This window comes from Arvicola amphibius, chromosome 9 (assembly GCF_903992535.2).
Source record: "Arvicola amphibius chromosome 9, mArvAmp1.2, whole genome shotgun sequence".
Lineage (NCBI taxonomy): Eukaryota > Metazoa > Chordata > Mammalia > Rodentia > Cricetidae > Arvicola > Arvicola amphibius.
The window spans coordinates 16,877,612-16,897,442 of record NC_052055.2 but is presented as its reverse complement, the minus strand read 5'-3'; the positions used below and the strand labels follow the sequence as shown (position 1 = coordinate 16,897,442).

Genomic DNA, 19,831 nt, shown 5'->3' with positions numbered 1-19,831 from the left:
TTGTTTTAAAAAGACAGGGTATTGTATATCTTTGACTGGCCAAAAAACTCACTGTGTAGTTGAGGATAACCTGAACCTCTGATCCTTCTGCCTCTGCCTCTAGAAAGCTGAGATTAGACATGGCCCACCAGGTCTCATTCACGTGGTGCTGGGGTTAAAAACTCAAGCCTGTTACATGCCTGAAAAATATTCTACCAATTGAGCTGCATGCCAGCCCAATTTCCCAGAAATTCTAAATAGAGGAAACAAACATTATATTAGATTATGGCTTCCGAGAAGATTATATTGGGCCATAAAAAAAAAAGATGAGGAGGAAGAAGATGACAAAATGAATATGATAATCAAGAAGAAATCCAATTTAAAAATGAGCAAATTATCTGAATAATAAACACTTTCTCAAAAGAAAAACTAATGCTGGCTCTGGTGGCACTGGCCTGTGACCCTAACTTCTGGGAGGACTAAGGCAGCCGTATATAGCAAGTTTAAGGCTGGCTAGGCTACAAAGTGAGTTCAAAGCCAGCCTAGGCAAGAAGGGCTGGGGATGTAGTTCCGTGGTAGAGCATTTGCCGGGGATGCACAAGACCCGAGGCTTCAATCCTCAGTGGTGTGAGTAAAAAAGAAAAACAAAGGTAGCTCAGACACTTATGAAAAATCACTGCACATCATTAACTTCTGAAAGATTATTCTCTCGGTCCAGTTATAATAATAAATGACTAACAGACATTGGCAAGGAAGTGAAGGAATAGGAACCCTTGCAACGACTGGTGAAGTGCAAACCGGCACAGCTTTTGTGGAATACAGTACAGCGGTTCCTCAAACACCTAACAACAGATCTCCCGTGATTCAGCTGCCCTGGGAAAGATGGAGCCAGCATATAAAGAGGATACTTTGATATGCACGGTTATTATGAACTATTCATAATAGCTAATACATGGAATCAGTATGAGTACATATTTAAAGAGGAATGAAGAAAATATAGTATAGCTATACAATAGAGTATTGTTCAGGCACAAAGCAAAATGAAGGGGACTCAGGGAGTGGCTCAGCAGGTTAAAAAAAAAAGGAGAGAGAATATAAGTAATAGTGCTCGAAAGGAAAAGGAAATGTGCTGGCTTGTTTTACATCAACTTGACACATGATAGAGTCATCTTACAGGGAGCCTCACTGAGAAAATGCTTCCATTTAAGAGCAGGCTGTAGACAAGCCTCTAGGGCACTTTTGAAATTAACGATTGATAGGAGAGGGCCTAGCTCACTGTGGGCAGTGCCACCCCTTCCTTGGCTGGTCTTGGGTGCCAGAAGAAAGCAGGCAAAGTAAGCTATGAGAAATGTGCTAGTGAGCGCTCCTGCATCAGTTCCTGCCTCAGCTCCTGGCCTGACTTCCTTTGATGATGAACTGTGATGTGGAAGCATACGCTGGATAAATCCTTTCCTCCCTAGTGGCTTTTGGTGACAGCGTGGATCACAGCAACAGAAACCCTAAGACAGGGAAGGAGGGCAAAGCAAAGACAGCCTAACCTCTTCAAAAGCTTCTCTTGGACCATATTTGAGCCAGGCTGCTAAGATCCAGTCTCCCATCCCATCAAGCCTAGTGTTAGCAAAAAATTCTGCTGCATCCTATTAGAAGAATCCCCTACCCTTAATATCTGAACAAGCTCCTTAGTCTTCATATCTGTGTGTGTATGTTGGGAATTAAACCCAGGGCATCATGAACACTAGGCAAGTACTCTCACACTGACCTATATCCTTAGCTTTTGTTCCCTATTTCACACACACACACCACACACACACACACACACACACACACACACACACACACTTTCAATGTCTTTGACCTGCCCTTAGTGAGACAAGATGTTCCTTTTGTCAGAAGGGATTTTTGTTACGAACTCAAGAAGGGCAGAAAGAAAATTACTTTTCTGCCAGGCATTGGTGGCGCACGCCTCTAATCCCAGCACTCGGGAGGGAGAGGCAGGTGAATCTCTGTGAGTTCGAGGCTAGTCTGGTCTACAAGGTCTAGTTCCAGGACAGCTAGGACTGTAACACAGAGAAACCCTGTCTTGACTTATTTTTGTTTAATCATTTGCAACCTTAGGCTGACCTCCATCAACTGATCATCAGAATGACATCACTTCTCTATCTGAACCTGGCACCTTTGTTGAGTCTCAAGCAAGTGTCTCAGCTTCCATCTTTCCCTCGGATGGCATACTCACAGCCACCCTTGTGGGCTGCTGGGAGGACTCCAAAGATACTGTGTGCAAAACTGCTCTTCTGTGTGTTGCACGGTTTAATAGAATGACAGACTTAAAAGGAAAGGCCAGAGGGTTTTATAGTGTTGATACCGCTGAAGTGCTCTGGCCAAAGCGGAAAGGGAGGAAATGCGATGTGTGGGCACAGCCGTGGGAGGCTGATTATCCAGGGTCGGTGGCTGCAGCTGAGTGCTTTACTCTTGTACTTATCTGGCTTCCATCTCGCTCCACTTAGAGTAAGACAACCAGTTGAGAGGTAAGGCAGCTGGGGAAATATTTAGTACCAGGGAAGTGTGTCCACCCCCGTTGTAAAAGTTACACAAAAACCCCAAGGTTGTTAGTGTTTGAGAAAAGGTAGAATTTTATGGGCTAACAATTTTCTTTTTAATAAGTTGTAGCATCTGCCAGCCCATGTGAGCTGCTGTAATACAGTCAGCACAGCTCAGATTTTATGAGCTAACAATTTTTATTCTAGTGGGGCTAAGGATAAGCATCTGGTGGGTAAGAGGTGGTTTCAAAAACTGCCCTGATTTGAACTTTGAATCTACTATTTATTGGTTCTCGTCTTTAGAGGATTATTTAACCACCTGAAAATGAGACCGCTGGGACCAGGGAGATAGTATAGTGGATAAAGACACATTCATGCAAGCCTGAGGACCCGAGTTCAAGACCCACAACTGACATAAAGATAGAAGGAAAACACTGGACTCCTCTGATTACACACACACACACACACACACAATACCCCTTTCCACTGTATCATATGAACATACAATAATAAACAAATAAATAAATGAGAATGAATATGTAATAGTTACTTTTCTGTTCCTGTGATAACACCCCACAACCAAGGGAAAGTTACAGAAGTTTTTGTTTATTTGTTTGTGACTAACAGCTCCAGGGAAATAAGAGTCCGCGATGGCAAAATAGGAATGATAGACAGCAGCTGTCAGGAGCAGGACGCTGAGAATGCCCATCTTCAAAAGCAAGCCAAAACAGAGAGCACAAACTGTAACTAGGCTGAAGCTTTAAGCTCTTAAATTCTAACTTCAGTGACATAGTTCTCCCAGCAAGGCTAGGTGCACTGCCTAAAGCCCAAACAGTGCCACCAACTGGGAACCAGGTGTTCAAATACTGGACCTATGGAGGACATTTCTCATCCAAGCCACCACAGCAGATAATGCCCAACTTAGAGTTATCGAGGAAAATAAGAACATAAGGACTAGATGTTACCATAGTGACTCGAAGACTGTAGAAGCTCTCTAAGTGGTCATTATATTTACAAACAAAAGCGGGCATCCGAAGCCAGCCAAACTGAACATTGTGCCGAGAGCTTTTCCTAAGTGCTGTGATTCAATTCTCACCACCAGGTGATATGGGAAAGAGCAATCTAGCATCGCCAGTTAGCAGTGCCTGCTTCTGGGGCTGTGCTCTGGCTAGCCTCTGGAAACCTGGCTTTTGGAAGGCTTCCTAGGTCATTGACTGATAAAGCCACTCTGCCTGCTTGCAACACGAAGGTGCGTGTGCTCTATCCGCAGGCCACGGTGTGATTTATGGAGGGCACCTGCTTCCTCTTCAAGAGTCTGGGATGCTCACAGTCATAGCTGGTGGAGCAGGCAGAATGCCAATGCGAGTGACCCACAGTGAAGCTCTTAGCCTCTGAGTCTCGGTAGGACTTTCCTTGTCGGAGGCTTTCGATGTGTGTTACTGTCCAGCTCTGGAGGCAGGAGCCAGTGCCCTGGGACCATACAGGAAGCCTGTGCCTCCATTTCTCCGGATCACATATTTCTTGCTGATCTTTCTGTGTATTCTTACACTGTAATCTATCTTAGGCATTATATGATCAACCTTTCCAGCATGACACTGCCCTTGTTGGTGTTCAAAGGCTCTCTTGGTCAGGAGAACCCAAAACCATTATGGTAGAAGCTGACTTCATACATTAGTAAATCTGTAGATGGGAAAATTAAAGATGATTACTCAGTAAATAGAACTAGGCTCAAAATCCAGGCTGTGTATCCTCAACAATGGGGCACATTCTATTATGCCAGAGCCACACCAACTGCACGCATACTGGACCCAGAGAAGTTCCCTCCCCCTCTTCTTTCAGAAGAGGGCATTGAATCCTCTAGAACTGGAATTGTGTTTGGTCGATGAACCACCACATGGGTACTCGTACCGACCCCATGTCCTGTGTACAAGCAGCAAGTATCCTAAACCACTGAGCTATTCCTCCAGCCCCTCTTCTTCATCTTTAGTAAACATCCTCTTTAGCTTAGGCTGGCCTCAAACTCATATAACCAAGGATGACCTTGATACTTTTGACCTTCCTGCTTCTGCCTCCTAAATGCTGGGATTACAGACAAGTGTCACCATGCCTAGTGTTGTGGTGTTGACCATCAATCTTAGGGTGCTAATCACAGTAGGCAAGCATTCTGCCAAATGAGCTGTATCCACAGCTCATGTGAGTTTCTTCCTTAGGCACAGTGCTTATAGTTGCTACAGCCTATCTGGGCAACCTTGGCAAAATATCTTAAAAGGCTTTGAACCTCAAAAATTCTTACTGTTAATTTTCTGTACTTGTATCAATGTCATAGAAGTACTACAAGAGTTATGATGTATTATGAATGTATGTATGTATGTATGTATGTATGTATGTATGTGTGTATGTATGTATTTTTGAGACCAAGTCTCACTCTGTAGGCCAAACTAATCCAAAACCTGCTATGAAGTTCCAGTTGTCATCCAACCTACAACCTTCTTGCTTTAGCATCTCCTTTACCAGTACTGGTATTTTACACATGTGCTAAGCCTTTATGGGTTTAAGCAGAATATATACAATCATATGTAAAATATAAACATATTAACTACCTAATATATTATAAAATATTTAGCCCAGTACTTAGTATATAGTAAATATAAATGCATTAGAAAGTAAGAAAGTCCGGGTGGCACTTGCCTTTAATCCCAGCACTCAGGAGGCAGAGGCAGGCAGATCTCTGTAAGTTCAAGGCCAGCCTGGTCTACGGCGCTAGTTCCAGGACATCTAGGGTTGTTACACAGAGAAACCCTGTCTTGAACACCCCCCACCAAAAAAAAAAAAAAAGAAAGAAAAGAAAAAGAAGGTAAGAAAGAGCTGGGTCTGGTGGTACAAGCCTGTAATCACAGCTCCTTCAGAGGCTGTGTCAAGAGGATTACAAATACTTGAGCTATGAAGAGTTCAAGGTGAACCAAGGTAACCTGCTAAGACCCTGTGTCAAAATGAAAAATAAGGCTGAAAACTCAGGTGTGGCCGGGCATACCTGCAATCCCAGCACCTGGGAGGCTGAAGTGGGAGGATTTCAGTGAATTTGAGGCTAGCCTAGGCTATAAGGTGAGTTTGGGCCAGCATGGCAAATAGGTTAAGACCCTTTAAAGGGTGTGTGTGTAAGCTGCAGGTGCAACACACACACACACATACACACACACACACACACACACACACGACTGTGTCTATAACTCAGTGGTAGAGCACTTAACTTCTCAAGGTGTGGGGCCTTTAGTTAAAAAAAAAGAAGGAATGAACTAGAAAAATGTGAACATATGATCATCATATAGGCATTTGTGTATGTACGTATGCCTGCACAGATATATGCATGTCCTTAAATATGAATGCTGGCTAATTACTCATCTGACAAGTCCTGCCTTGATAAGAGCATTGTTTACCATTCATGGATAAAGTTAAGTATTTCCTGAGAGGGCCCTGATGTTCACACTGACAGCTTTCAACCTAGGGAACCATTCTATCCAGAAACCTTGTCGTCAAAGCCTAAGGGCTGCCTCACTTTAATGTTTAATCTCTGAAATTAATTACTAGCTAGACAATCCAAAGGGTCTCTGAGGATACTAACGATGATGATGGTGTTTTCCTAACTTCGAGTTAGTGATCTGCTTAGCAGGGAAGTCTGTTGGGAAATGAACTTCGAGTTAGTGATCTGCTTAGCAGGGAAGTCTGTTGGGAAATGACTTTGATTCCCAGATTCTACCTGCAGGATCCTTAGTCCTCCTGCAACCGGGGGTATCTGCTCCCACACTCAGATTCTCTATAATGCCTTGATTTTTATCTGTGATGGCTCACCTTTATGGGATGGAGGTTACAGCATGATAAAACCACACTGTAATTGAGATATAATTACGCATTCCTTGGAAATCATTTGGAAAAAAACTCATGACATCTGGTATCTTCTCTCTCATACACAGAATGAGTCAGTAGACTGTAGTGTGAGGAACTGGTTTTCTCATAGAACTAGGCATAGGCCAGCATGCTCACCACCTTATGCACAGTCTGATTTCATGGGGATCTTGCTCAAACACAGATGAGATTCAGCAGAAGGCAGATAGGGCAGGAGTTTCTGTATTATCGTCATGTTCCCAGGTAATCCTGAAGGTCCACAGGGGACACGATGAGGGGTAAAAATGTACATTTGTAGTAATCATTTCTAATGCTGGGAACGGCTTGTTAAAGTTATGTCCCAGGGCCAGTGAGATGGTTCAGTAGATAAAGGGGCTGTTGCCCATTCCAACAACCTGAGTTCGATTCCTGGGAACCACATGGTGGGAGAAAGAACCGGCTCTGGCAAGCTGTCCTCTGAGAACCACCCTTGTGCCATGGTAGGAGCGCATTTCATGACCCACTAGAGGGCTGCATTCTAGGCTTAGGAAAACATCCCTCACTGTTTCTAACATTTCTTTCATCTCTCTAATTCCACTGTCATATTCTTGAGACAGAAATTCTCGGCTTGGGGGGGCTGGAGAGATGGCTCAGAGGTTAAGAGCACTGCCTGCGCTTTCAAAGGTCCTGAGTTCAATTCCCAGCAACCACATGGTGGCTCACAACCATCTGTAATGGGGTCTGGTGCCCTCTTCTGGCCTGAAGGCATACACACAGTCAGAATATTGTATACATAATAAATAAATAAATATTTTTTTTAAAAAAGAAATTCTCGGCTTGGAAGATAGGAGGATTTGGGGAAGGAGCTCACAGACCAATATCCCCATTTCTATGGATTTGGGCAGAAACAACCTCAGGCTTCCGACTTTCTCTTCCTTGTCCAGAGCCAACAGCTCGCAGGGAAATGAACTGAGTGGGTGACCAAGAGCAGGACCATTAAATGAGAGCACTAGGTCTACCTGTGTTTATTTCTACTTTTGCCCAATGAGGTGGTCATCCTCTCTTCCCAGATAAGAGAAAGCAATTGACTGAACCTGGAGGCATTCAGCAACAAGTGAGCCATTGTGGGAGCGAATCTTCCAGGCCTGTATTCCTGGCTAATGGTGTGGCCACAGTTTCAGGGGAGACCCCAGTGGGAAACACCCAGCTAAGTCTCACCCCAGTTCTTGATCCACAGAAAACCATGAGGCACCGTTTCACATTCATAACATTTACAGTTGTGGGTCTAAGTCATTTAAGTTTTGGTATGTTGTCCATTAAACTTTAAAGTTATTTGTTATGCAGTAGCGTTAATAAAATTCTTAACCAGAGGTTATATTGAGTGCATCATTCCAATTTATCCCAATAGGAAGAAAATGTTTACAAAGCCCTTTGGATCACCTCTTCACAGTGCAGCTTGTATCAGCCCCTTCTCCTGGCCCAAGCTCTACTTCCCTAAGGGCACGGGGAGTAGATCAGACAAACAAAATTGTTTATTCTTTTTATGAATTGTTTTAATGCTTGTTTTTGAGAGAGGGTTGTATATAGCTTCCTTTGCTATGTAGTCAAGAATGACCCTGAACTTCCTGTCTTCCTGCTTCCACAATCAAAGTGACTGTACGCCTGTGAGGACCAGTTGTGTATGGAATTGTGAGGTGATACTATACCTAAGAAGAGATTTTTGAGTTCTATAAGCATCTGCCTTCCTGGGCTGGAGAGATGGATGGCTCACGCATACGACAATTCACAACTCCATCTGCACCCCCTCTTCTGGCCTATCTGGGCACCAGGCACTGATGTGGTGCAGACACACATGTAGGCAAAACATGCACAAACATAAAATTAAAAATAAAGACTTCACCTTTCGTCCTTGGTGTCTGCGGAGACACCTGCGAAACAACACATCCCTCTTACACTGATCTCACAGTGAACGGGCATGGCAAGAAACAGACTTGAACTTGACTCTCAACATAGAAGCAAGTCACACTGTCCAGCGGCACAGCTGCCTTATGGACCCAGGGATGTGGAATGTGTGTGTCGTTACAAACCACAGGTTAGGGGACTGTTTCTTGCTGGAAACAGTGAGCACCGACCGATACACTCACCATGCTGTATGATGCCGTGCTCCATGAGCCGGTGGCAAAGCTGCTCCCCCTCTTTCCTTGTTGTGGCCTCGCCTTCCTGAACCAACCAGTCCAGGAATTCAGAGGCCATGAAGGTTCGCTCATACTTCACCCCTTCCTCTTCCCGCGGCTGTAGGAGGGTGGTTTCAGGGCTCATCAGTCTGGGAGGAAACACGAGGAGGAGAAAAGTGAAGCAAACATAAACAGGAGAAGAACAGCTCATCTGAAAGCCAACGTCATAGGCTTCCAGGAAGTATATCCCAGGCTTCCGGGAAGTGCCACAGAAGAGCTGTCAGGCAGACAGACGTAGCCGTCATATGCTGCTACATCTAGAAGTCAACTCCAAGAGAGGATCTGTGTCAGGAATGAACAAGACACCTTTTCTCCTGGTAGTTAAACAAAAGCTGGAAAATCAAACTACAGTTCTACTGCTCACAGGCTGCATTGCAGTGAGCCACCTTGAAAAGCGTTGGCAGTACTGGGGGTCTGTCCTTGGATTTGGTATGACCAGGGCAGGGTCATACTTGCAGATGGATTCTGGGATTACAGCTGTGTGTCAATATGCCTCCCCCAAATTTCCTGATTCTTTCACATTCTACCGTCACATCCTTTATTTTATCGAGTGGATTTCAAAACAGATATGGCTGGAGCCAGATAGCACCTTTTTATGCATCTACACAACACCAGTGAACATTAGAGGCTACTGACCACCGCCTTCACCTAGAGCAGTATTACATGCTACCGCTTCCTCTTGTTCCTCCATGAACGTATCTTTCTCAGTGTCGCAGAACTCTTCTTAGGGAAGCAAGAGTGCAACAATAACATTCACCCAAGTCTGACGTGGTGAACCGTTGCGTTAACTGAGATTATTTATAGGGACGATATCTAATTCAAGCTATAAATGACAGAGGAGTCTAGGGTTAGTTAACTATCCCCTGAGCATATGCTGTGCACATTGCTCTACTGCAAGAAGATATGCTAAGGGTGGAGACTGTTTACGTAGGTTGGAGCCCGTTCATGCAGCCTGGTTTGGCTATGGAACCTCCACTGACACAGCAGGCAAGAGGCAGTCCCTACTCCTGATTAGCTCTCTAAGAGGCAATACTGTCGGGATAATCTTCTTGCACACTGTGTAAGGAGGCGTCTGTCCTTCCTCACCTGCCTAAGACACTTTCTGATTGGTTTAATAAAGAGCTGAATGGCCAATAGCTAGGGAGGAGAGAATAGGCAGGACTTCTGGGGAGAGATAGGAACTCTGGGAAAGAATCTGAGGCTTGCAAGATTTACCAGCCAGATGTGGAGGAAGTTGGACGTACAGTTCTAAGGAGAGGTTACAAATCATGTGGCAGAACATAGATTACCTGGCTAAAAAATCCTGGTTGAGAGGCCTCTCTCTTGGTCACCCAGCCAATGTATGGTCAGATGACCTATACATTTTATTTCCTAAAGCAACCTCATTTATGCCTAGGCCCTCCCATCTCCAGCAATGCCACCACTTTAGTCTGAAATGTCTACATTTTAAACCTCGTGAACTACAGCATGTTCTTAGATGAGCTACGCCATGCATCCACTCCTGTTAGGAAGGTAGTACCTGCTCTACTTCCTCTCCTGATTCATGGATTACCAATCTTTGGTAAAAGAAAAAAAAAAAAAGCACAAGAGCTCAGCATAGTGGTCTATGCCAGTGATTTTTTTTTACTGAGATATTTTATTTTTTTATTTAAAAGTTTTTTCTTTTCATTTTACATACCAACCACTGTTGGGACCATTGGAGTCCTGGCCTCCAGCTGCTCTTCCCTACTCGAGATCTTTACTTGCCTTCTGATTTGAGTTACTAAAGGCTGTGTCAAAGTTGTTTAGCAGCTCTGGTTCACGAGCGCGTGTTGCCTTGGCCTTGAGGATCAGAGGATAAGGTTTTCACCTGTTGGCCCACTTGACTTTTGGGTATAGAAGCCTCCGTGATGCTACTGAATAGGGGGCTTCTTACCAGTGACTAGAGGTCCTTGTTTCTTTCTGTCTGTGCTGTCTCTGTGTGTGTTTGTATGTTTCAACCTCCGGCCCCTTGCCCGAAGCTCGGGAACTGTATGGTAGCGCACAGAGCACAGACAGGCGTTATACGCTGCAACCCACAGTTCCCCTCCTTCCCTTCTTCCTCCCACTTCTCCCACCACCTCCTTCCCCTAACCCCATCCCCATCCACTCCTCAGAAAAGGTAAAAGCCCTGCTATGGGGAGTCAACAAAGTCTGGCAAATCAAGAGGAGGAAGGACCAAGCCCCAACCCCCTGTATCGAGGCTGAGCAAGGTATCCCTCCATAGGGAATAGGCTCCAAAAAGCCAGTTGATATACTGGGGATAAATCCTGGTCCCACTGTCTGTGGTTCTACAGACAGCCCAAGCCACACAATTGTCATCCCCATTCAGAGGGCCTAATTTGGTCCTATGCAGGCTCCCCAGCTGTCAGTCCAGAGTCAGTGAGCTCCCACTAGCTCGTGTCAGCTGTCTCTGGATTTCCCCATCATTATCTTGACCCCTTTGCTCATATGATCCCTCCTCCCTGTCTTTGACTGGACTTTGGGAGCTTAGCTGTGGCTCTCAGCATCTGCTTCCATCAGTTCTTTATGTCAGCGATTCTAACACTTGGGAGACAGGGCAAAGGATCACGAATTTGAGGCCAACCTGGACTACATAGTGAGATACTGTCTCAGACAAAATCAAATCAAAACAATAATAAAAGCCCAAACGAGAGAGAGAGAGAGAGAGAGAGAGAGAGAGAGAGAGATATTGCAAGAGTTATTTATAAAAGTGATTAGCATATTATCAGACCTCATTATAAACCTTATTCGGCATATCACAGAATTCATGCAAAATCTGCTTGGCTACATCTTTCCCTCAAGTTGATCCTCTTTGCACTTTACCTTAGAAAGTACTAGTCGAATGTTTCCCTGAGGTTAGCAGCAGCTGGATTGATATGAGCACTAAAGATTCCATTCAGTAGAACACTGGCACATGCACTTCAACACAGACATTCTGTAAGAGATGATGCATCATAAACAAATGACTATGGTCCCCATATTTCATGGAGAAGCTGAGTCTGTTCTAACATCTCCTGAACCTGTGGCTGGCCTCGGGACAACAGGGTGAAGCAAAGTAACCAGGAAGCTTCCTGACAAATGCCTCCTTTTACCTGGAGTGCCATCCAGAAATGACATGTAAGAAGCAGGTGTAGGCGCCTAGAAGGAAGGTCCTAGGAGAACCAGGGTGCGCGGTGATAGCCAGGACCAACTTTCAGATGCATGACAGAGGCCATCTTGGACCTGCTAGTCCAGCAGAAACCCTGTCTGTCTGAACAACCAGCAGTCCCATGAAGGAGCCCAAGAGAAACCAGCAGAGGGGCCCCCATGTGACCCATAGATCTAAAAGAAACAGTACATCACAGCTGTTTGAACTATTACATTTTAGTATTTTTCCAATGACCTACCAATGACACATACTGATATTAACGGAGAATGAAAAATGCATGAAAAAAATGCATGACAAACCGCATATCACTGAACACTGAGAAAAAGAAGAAGTAGCACTGCCAAGACGTAGGGAAAAAAATTACATAGAAGAAAGCCCTGCAATGCCAGTGCTGAGAGCCTGCACTGGTGATGAGCCTCCAGCGGGGAAAGCAGAAGGACGCACGAACAGGACAAATGGGCATCGCCACTTCTGTTGATGCTCACGGTATTTTGAATGGAAATAGAAGAAACACTAGTCTCCTATGTTTTCCCATTTTAGGTATCATTTCCTGTGAGAACTCTCGGGGCCCTATAAGTCTGGACACTGTGCCTCTTCTAGAACCACCCAGGAACCATCTGCTGAGTCGACTGTGAACACTTGGAGGTCACGGACCCTACCTGAGATGTTTGCAGGTGTTTCCTTATGTTAACATGTTTACAAACAAATAAATCACTGAATGAATAAATTAAGCTCATTTGCATGTGTTTCTTGCTACATAGCATCCAAGTACATGCTAAAAAGGCCATCCTCACAAAGCCAGGTGTGGTGGCACATGTCTTTTATCCCTAATACTCAGGAGGCTGAGGGGGAAGTCTCTCTTATTCATGATCAGCCTGGGCTTGACTCCGCCTTAAAATTTTGTCTTTAGATAAGTAAGTAAAACCCTCTCCACAGGTTGATGAAATGACTGACCTGGTAGAGGCACTTCCCCCCTCTTGGCCTGATGCCCTGAGTTCTATCCCCAGGACTCACACGGTGGAAGGACTGAACCTACCAGCTGAGACTGGTCCTCTGAACATCATGTGTGCCATGGCACGCCCGCTCCCACACACATACACATGCACACGCAAACTAGATGAGCAAATACATAATGTCATTAAACTGATTTTTAAAAATTCTTTCTATTTCTGGCGCGGGCTCTTAACCTTTATCTCCACTTCAGCTTCTTCCTGCACGGCTGCTTTCCTTTGAGGGCGCCAAGAGGACAAGAGCACAGGGTTACTTCACACTGCTTCTTGTAACCAGAAACATGACCTGCTCCGTCCTTTAGAACTCCTGCTAAGTAGCTGGCGGCCTCTGGACAAGTGGCTGGCTAGCTGCTCCTGCCAAGGATCAGGAAAGGGGCCAGCTGGCAGGCTCCTCTCCTGCCATTTAAAACTCCAGTGTCCTCAGCTCCCCCTACTCATTTCCCCTAACAATCCAGGCCATCCCCCTCCTGCTTTCTCTTTTTAAGCCCAAGTCTTTCTTGGGATCGGAGTTTAGTATTTATATGAAGTCTCCATGCTAAAGCATGAATCTGACTTACTATCTGCTCTGATTTGTAGTGATATATTTCACTTGCGTTTTAATAAATAAAGCTTGTCTGAAGATCAGAGAGTAAAATGGCCACACCAATCAGCCACACAGACCAGGCAGTGGTGGCACACACCTTTAATCCCAGTAGCCACACTAGTTCGCCGTAGAAGCTGGGTAGTGGTGGCGCACACCTTTAATCCAAGCACTAGAGAGGAATTTAAGAAGGAAGGAGACAGCTCTCAGTTAAGAAGTCTCATTCTGAGGATTCATGGAGGTAGGTTCGCCATTTTGGTCTGAGGTAGAGGTAAGAGCCAGTGGCTGGCTGCTTTATTTTTCTGATCTTCGGGTTGAACCCCAATATCTGGCACTGACTGCTTGCTCTTCCAGAGGACCCAGGTTCGATTCCCAGCACTTACATGCCAGTTTATGAGCATCCATAACACCAATTTCAGGGGATCCAACACCCTATTCTGGCCTCCATAAGCACCAGGCACTTACATGGTACATAGACATACATGTAGACAAAATACTCAAGCAGATAATAATAATAAAAACTGGTAATAATTTTTTTTAAAGAAGCAAAAAAAATTACTCTCAAACTTGGTGGCTTGAACAATGGCCATTTGTCTCCTAAGTAGTCTGTGGGCTGTTTCCCAGGGTTGAATTTGGCAGTCCCTCTGTGGCTCTAGGTTAGGTTGCAAGGCCACTTACACAATAGTGTGGTAGCCAGAGCCGGACAGTCAATGCTGCACAATGTCTTGATACAGCCACTGTCCTGGAAGGCACCCTGAGCTACACAGATGGGATTCAGGGCTCCCGGAAGCAGAAGCAGCTGCTACTAGGATGCTGACTTCACCTCTTCCTTCTCCTCCCTTCTCTCCATCCCTTCTAGCTGTATTTCCGCTGTAATTCATATACCCCAAGATGACTCACTTAGCTGACACAATTCAATGGTTTTTACTATGCAGCAACCCACACAAGCCAGGTGAAAGCATTTTCAATTTCCCAATTTAAAAACAAACCAACAAACCTCCACAACTATTAATAGATGATGTCACTGCTGGTCCAGCTCTCTGCATCCCCCTGCCTCCAAAATGCTGCAAATATAGGTATACACCACCAAGCCTGGTTCTCTATTTTAACATTATATGGCTTTTGTTCATCCCAGCTTTAGAAGCAATAAACTATACATGCTTGCAACACAGCCTGTACTGCCTAGGTCAGTGTATCATATAATGCTCACACAAACTCACCTAATAACAGAGTTCTCCAATCATGTTATTAAGTGATGCTTGAGTATACAAGGGTTTTGTGTGTGTGTGTATTTCATTTTTTCTTCATTATACACCCAGAAATGGAATTGCTCAGCCATATGGCAACTGCTCAGTTTTTTGAGAAACTGCCAAACTCCTTTCCAAATTCCCCACATTCTAGCCAAAAAATCATTATCATCTGTTCTTTTTCATTACAATCATTCTGTGGGTGTGAAGTTGCATCACATTGAGGCTTTGCTTTGTAGGACCCTGATGACTAATGATTTTGATCATTTTTCAGGCATCTATTGTCCAATTTCCATATCTTCTTTGGGGGAAAAATGGCTTAGAGGGTTTTGTGCCTGTTGTGCTATTGTTTTTCTGAGAGACAGCCTCGGGTAGCCAAGGATGACCTTGAACTCCTAATCCTAATGGATTGCATGAATCCATTCACACAAATGTTGAACTTACAGACCTGTGCATTATACCTAGCTTGTCATTACTCTTTATTGTTGAGTTTTATGAATTATTTGCGTGGTCTGAAGGTGAGTGTCTTATTAGACATATGCTGTTTAAATATCTTTCTCCTATGGTGATTTATCAGTTCCCATTGTTAAAGCACTGATCCTAGCACAGGTTTTTTTAATGCTTATGTGGTTCCATTTATCTCTTTTACTCTGTTGCTTTTGCCTTTGCCTTGCCCAAGCACAAGAGTGGTTTTTCTTTTTTAATCCCCCTCTTGTTCTCTTTTCTTATATTTAGTTCAATGACACAGTTTGACTTCATTACATAAGGTGTGAGGTAAGGAGCCAATTTCATTCCTGCGTGCGTGCGGCTATCCAGCTGTCGCTGCACCAGAAGAATATTCTTCCCCTATTGCATATCTTAGCATAGCTGTCAAACACCAGTCAACCGTGGCAGCCTCACTGCCTAGGCTCAAAGGTCAGAGAATATCAGGGGGAGGTGACACACATGCTGCCTCTTTAGAAAACCATACACATGCTTTGCTAGAAGGGTGGAATGCTTGGGACAGTCTTTAGGGAATAACTGCAGTTACTTATTTTAGTCACCAAATGCTACTTTAAATATCTATAGCTCAGCCACAGCTTTGCAGTCTCTCTGTTTGTGTTTTCTCTATCCCTATCCACAGGGTTCTCTATTATCATCTGCATTATCTCTATTTTACTTCATCTACCTGGTACTTTTGAAGGTCAGATAAGTACTAAGCAGGCTCACTTGGTTATCTGACTAATTCCCCACCAGTAAAACGGGGATGGGAATGGTGTCTAGAGTCAGAGAAATGGCTCCGCCGGTCAGGGTACCTACTATCCAAGCCTGATGCCCTGAGTTCGATGCCTGGAACCCACATGGCAGAAATGAAAACTGACTCCCACAGGCTGTCCTCTCAACTCCACGTGTACCCCATGGCACATGTGTACACATACGCACACACAATAAAATGGAAGAATTTAAGTATATAAAATTAAATAAATATGAAATGTAATAATTTAAAAAAAATATTTGTGCCTAGTTGGGAACTTTTTGTGAAGTCTGAATGTGACAATACAGACAAGCGACAGTCACCATGCCTGATCAGACATGTCTCCCAATATTCAACGCTGAGATGGAGACAGGAGGGTCGCTGTGAGTTTGAGGTTAGTCTGAGCTACAAGTAAGTTCCAGGCTGGTGAGGGCTACATCATAATACCCTATTTCAAGAACAATCCTGCCCCTCGAAACATAGAGTGCCTTAAGTACATCAGAAACCTGTGGTACAAACTTGCAAAACAAACTCAATCCTGCGGCCGATGATAACTACACTAAAAGTTTTATGGGATTACTACGGGATGGGGATTCAAATCCCACTCTGCATCAGAATTAAAATTCTTTATATATTTCCACTAACGAGGACTTTAACTTCATTTTAATTAGTAATCCAAAGTGTGACTGTTGCTCTGGAACATCCTCCCTCTTATAGCGCAAATTGATTTTTAGTGAAGCTGTTTCTGTACTGGCCCATAATCATGGCACAGGGCCACCGCCCATCAACACAGTTACACATGGCTGAGCCTTGACTCCCGCCAACACTCAGCAGATTCTGCTGATGCTGCTGGGCTCACTTCCACCTCTCCCGATGTGTATCAGAGTCCAATTTCCCAGATTCACGTTAACCCAGAGGAAAGGCCATACAATAGAAGGAACTGCCCCATTCAGGTGCCAAAACAGGAATAGAAATAAGCCGATAGTCATCTCCTTGCGCACTGAAAGAAATTCAAGAGGGTCAGGTAGGCCTTGTGTAATGTGGGAATATATGAGAATTGTGTGCAGGGCCAGAAGTTGGGGCAAGCAAGGCATGGTGTTGCATATTTCCAGCACTGGGGAGGGTAGAGGCAGGAGAATCAGGAATTCAAGCCCACTTCCTGCTACATAGAGTGTCATGCCAACCAGGGAGGCAGAGGCAGATGGATCTTTGTGAGTGAGTTCAAGGCCAGCCTAGTCTACATACTGAGTTCCAGGACAGTCAGAGCTACAGAATGAAACCCTGTCTTAGAAAAAAGAAAAAGAGGAAGGGAGGGAGGGAGGGAGGGAGGGAAGAAGGGAGGGAGGGAGGGAGGGAGGGGGATGGACAGAGAGAGAAAGAGAGAGAGAGAGAGAGAGAGAGAGAGAGAGAGAGAGAGAGAGAGAGAGAGAGAGAGAGTGTTAGTTTGAGGCCAGCCTAGGCTACATGAGATTCTGTCTTAAGACAAACAGAAAGGAAGCTGGGAGTAGTTAAAATTATCATGAGGCTATGAGGTCAAATGATAGGGGGAATTTAGGAAGAAAGCTTTAGAAAGCTTTGGAAGACACACACCAGGCCAGCTAGAATATACTGCATGACCTCCCAAAGCTGCGGGGTCTCAAGAGGGGTAAATATTTTTAAAAAATAAAATAAAATGAAGTCCATATATTAATGTGATGATCGATCATCCTACACATACCACAAGTATGACTGAAAATTAAATATCTAGTCATTAAAACATTAATAGAGCTACCTCTGAGGGTAGGCTAGGAAAGCTTCCTTTTATCCTGACAGAGTGCTCTATAATTCAGATTTTCCCCAAATCACTTGCCCTCCACTTTTAACCAAAGAAAGTCTTATCCATCAAGAAGTCAAATTACAGTTAGGCTTCGGGTTAGCCAGACGTTTGGCTACTGAAAAAGAAAAACAAAAGCAAAAAATCCGCTTACATTACTATCCCATATAATAAGCCAGTTTATTTAAATTACAGCTAATTTATTTTAAATTAAACTAGTTTATAATAAATTTTAAATTAAACTATTTATATTACATATAAACTAGTTTATAATAAAGTAGGCATAAATTATAAACGTGTGTTTTCCACAGTTCTGAATGCATTAGTCTGACTGACGTGTGATTAGTAGGATAGTATTAATTAGGGCTAAATGTCTACATGAAAATTGGAAATTTTAAGTACTCTGCTAGTATCGATAACATGGATATTTCATGTATGTACATATGTATGTATAGATATAAATATATTGTTTATAATTAGGCAGTGAACTAGTAAACAGAAGACTATTTCATTATGAGTATAAACACTGCATACTGGAAAAGGCGAGAGAATGGGGGGAAACAGCTCCGGACACTGACAATAGATGTCCCCTGAACCATCGTCACCTCCACGCTCTACATGAAATAAGTATATTCATCTTGATCCCCCTGTTCTTAACAGCTTCCTTCCCTCCTTCCTTTGTCTGTGAAGATTTAAACTATTCCTAAGAAGCAGGGCTCCTAAGATTAATCATGGCAACTCACATTTATAATCTCAGTATTCCAGGCTGAAGCTGAGTGACTTGCATGAGTCTGAGACCAGTTGAGGGTGTCCAGTGAGTTCCAGCTTGTTCAGGAAGCCTGGGCTATGTAAGTGAGAACCTATCTCAAAAAAAACCAGAAGAGTTGACTGGCCCCATGATACGGGATGTTTACTGCACAAAGGAAATTGGTTTTGGGGGAAAGGAGGGCTGAGATCTAGGTAGGCCCAGTGGCTCATGTCCAGTGCTTTGTGGAGATGAGGGCCGCACTAGCCAGAAGGAAAGGGCAGAGGCGTGGAGGGAGGTCTCGCATGAAGGTGCTGAACGGAGCGTGGAGACATGTTTTCTACCATCAGTTAAATCGTCAAGTCTCTCCTAAAGTATTTAAAGTAAGCAGCAACCTAACCTACATAGTTTTTTCATTCTTTCTCTCTAAACAAAATTAGAACAAAAAAACTGAACTTAAAGCCATGGTTTTTCTCTTACAATTATTGTGTGTGTGTGTGTGTGTGTGTGTGTGTGTGCAGACCTCACCCACCCACACGAAGTGTGCAGGGTATCACTTTGTAACCCAGGCTGCCTTGGAATTACCATGCATCCTAACTGTGGGAGTTTGAATAGGTATGGCCCCCACAGACACCTGTGTTCGAATGTTTGGCCCATAGGGAGTGACGCTATTAGGTGGTGTGGCTTTGTTGGAAGTGTGTCATTGTGGGAGAGCGGGCTTTGAGGGTCATATACACTCAAGCTAGGCCTAGTACAAGGTCTTCTCTTTTACTGCCTGAGAATCCAGATGTAGAGCTCTCGGCTACCTCTCCAGCACCATGCCTGCCTATACACTGCCATGCTTTCCACCCTGATGACAACAGACTGTGTTTGTCTGTCCACCCATCTACCCACCCACCCACCCACCCACCCATCCATCTATCTATCTTCTACCATCTATCTATCTATCTATCTATCTATCTATCTATCTATCTATCTATCTATCTATCTATCTATCCTATCATCTCTGCAGACAATATCCACATCTATCTATCTATCTATCTATCTATCTATCTATCTATCTATCTATCTATCATCTATCTATTCTATCATCTCTGCAGACAATATCCACTTTTTTTTTTTTTTTTTTTTTTTTTTTTTTTTTTTTTTTTTTTTTTTTTTGGTTTTTCGAGACAGGGTTTCTCTGTGGCTTTGGGGCCTGTCCTGGAACTAGCTCTTGTAGACCAGGCTGGTCTCGAACTCACAGAGATCCGCCTGCCTCTGCCTCCTGAGTGCTAGGATTAAAGGCGTGTGCCACCACCGCCGGGCTTCACATTTTTTTGAGACAGGGTCTCTCACTGGTCTGAAACTAAGCTGGCCAGTGAGCTGCCAACATCCTCCGACTTCTACCTCCCTGCACTGAAA

General features: G+C 44.1%; 1 protein-coding gene across 1 annotated transcript in view; it reads right to left on the bottom strand.

Annotated features, from left to right (window-relative positions):
* The window catches only part of Deptor (DEP domain containing MTOR interacting protein), a 129,820-nt gene that overhangs the window by 53,118 nt on the left and 56,871 nt on the right, over nt 1-19,831 (bottom strand). The window contains exon 4 of the mRNA XM_038342710.1: nt 8,540-8,718. Coding sequence (XP_038198638.1) covers nt 8,540-8,718 — 179 coding nt within the window. The remainder of the gene's footprint in view (nt 1-8,539; nt 8,719-19,831) is intronic.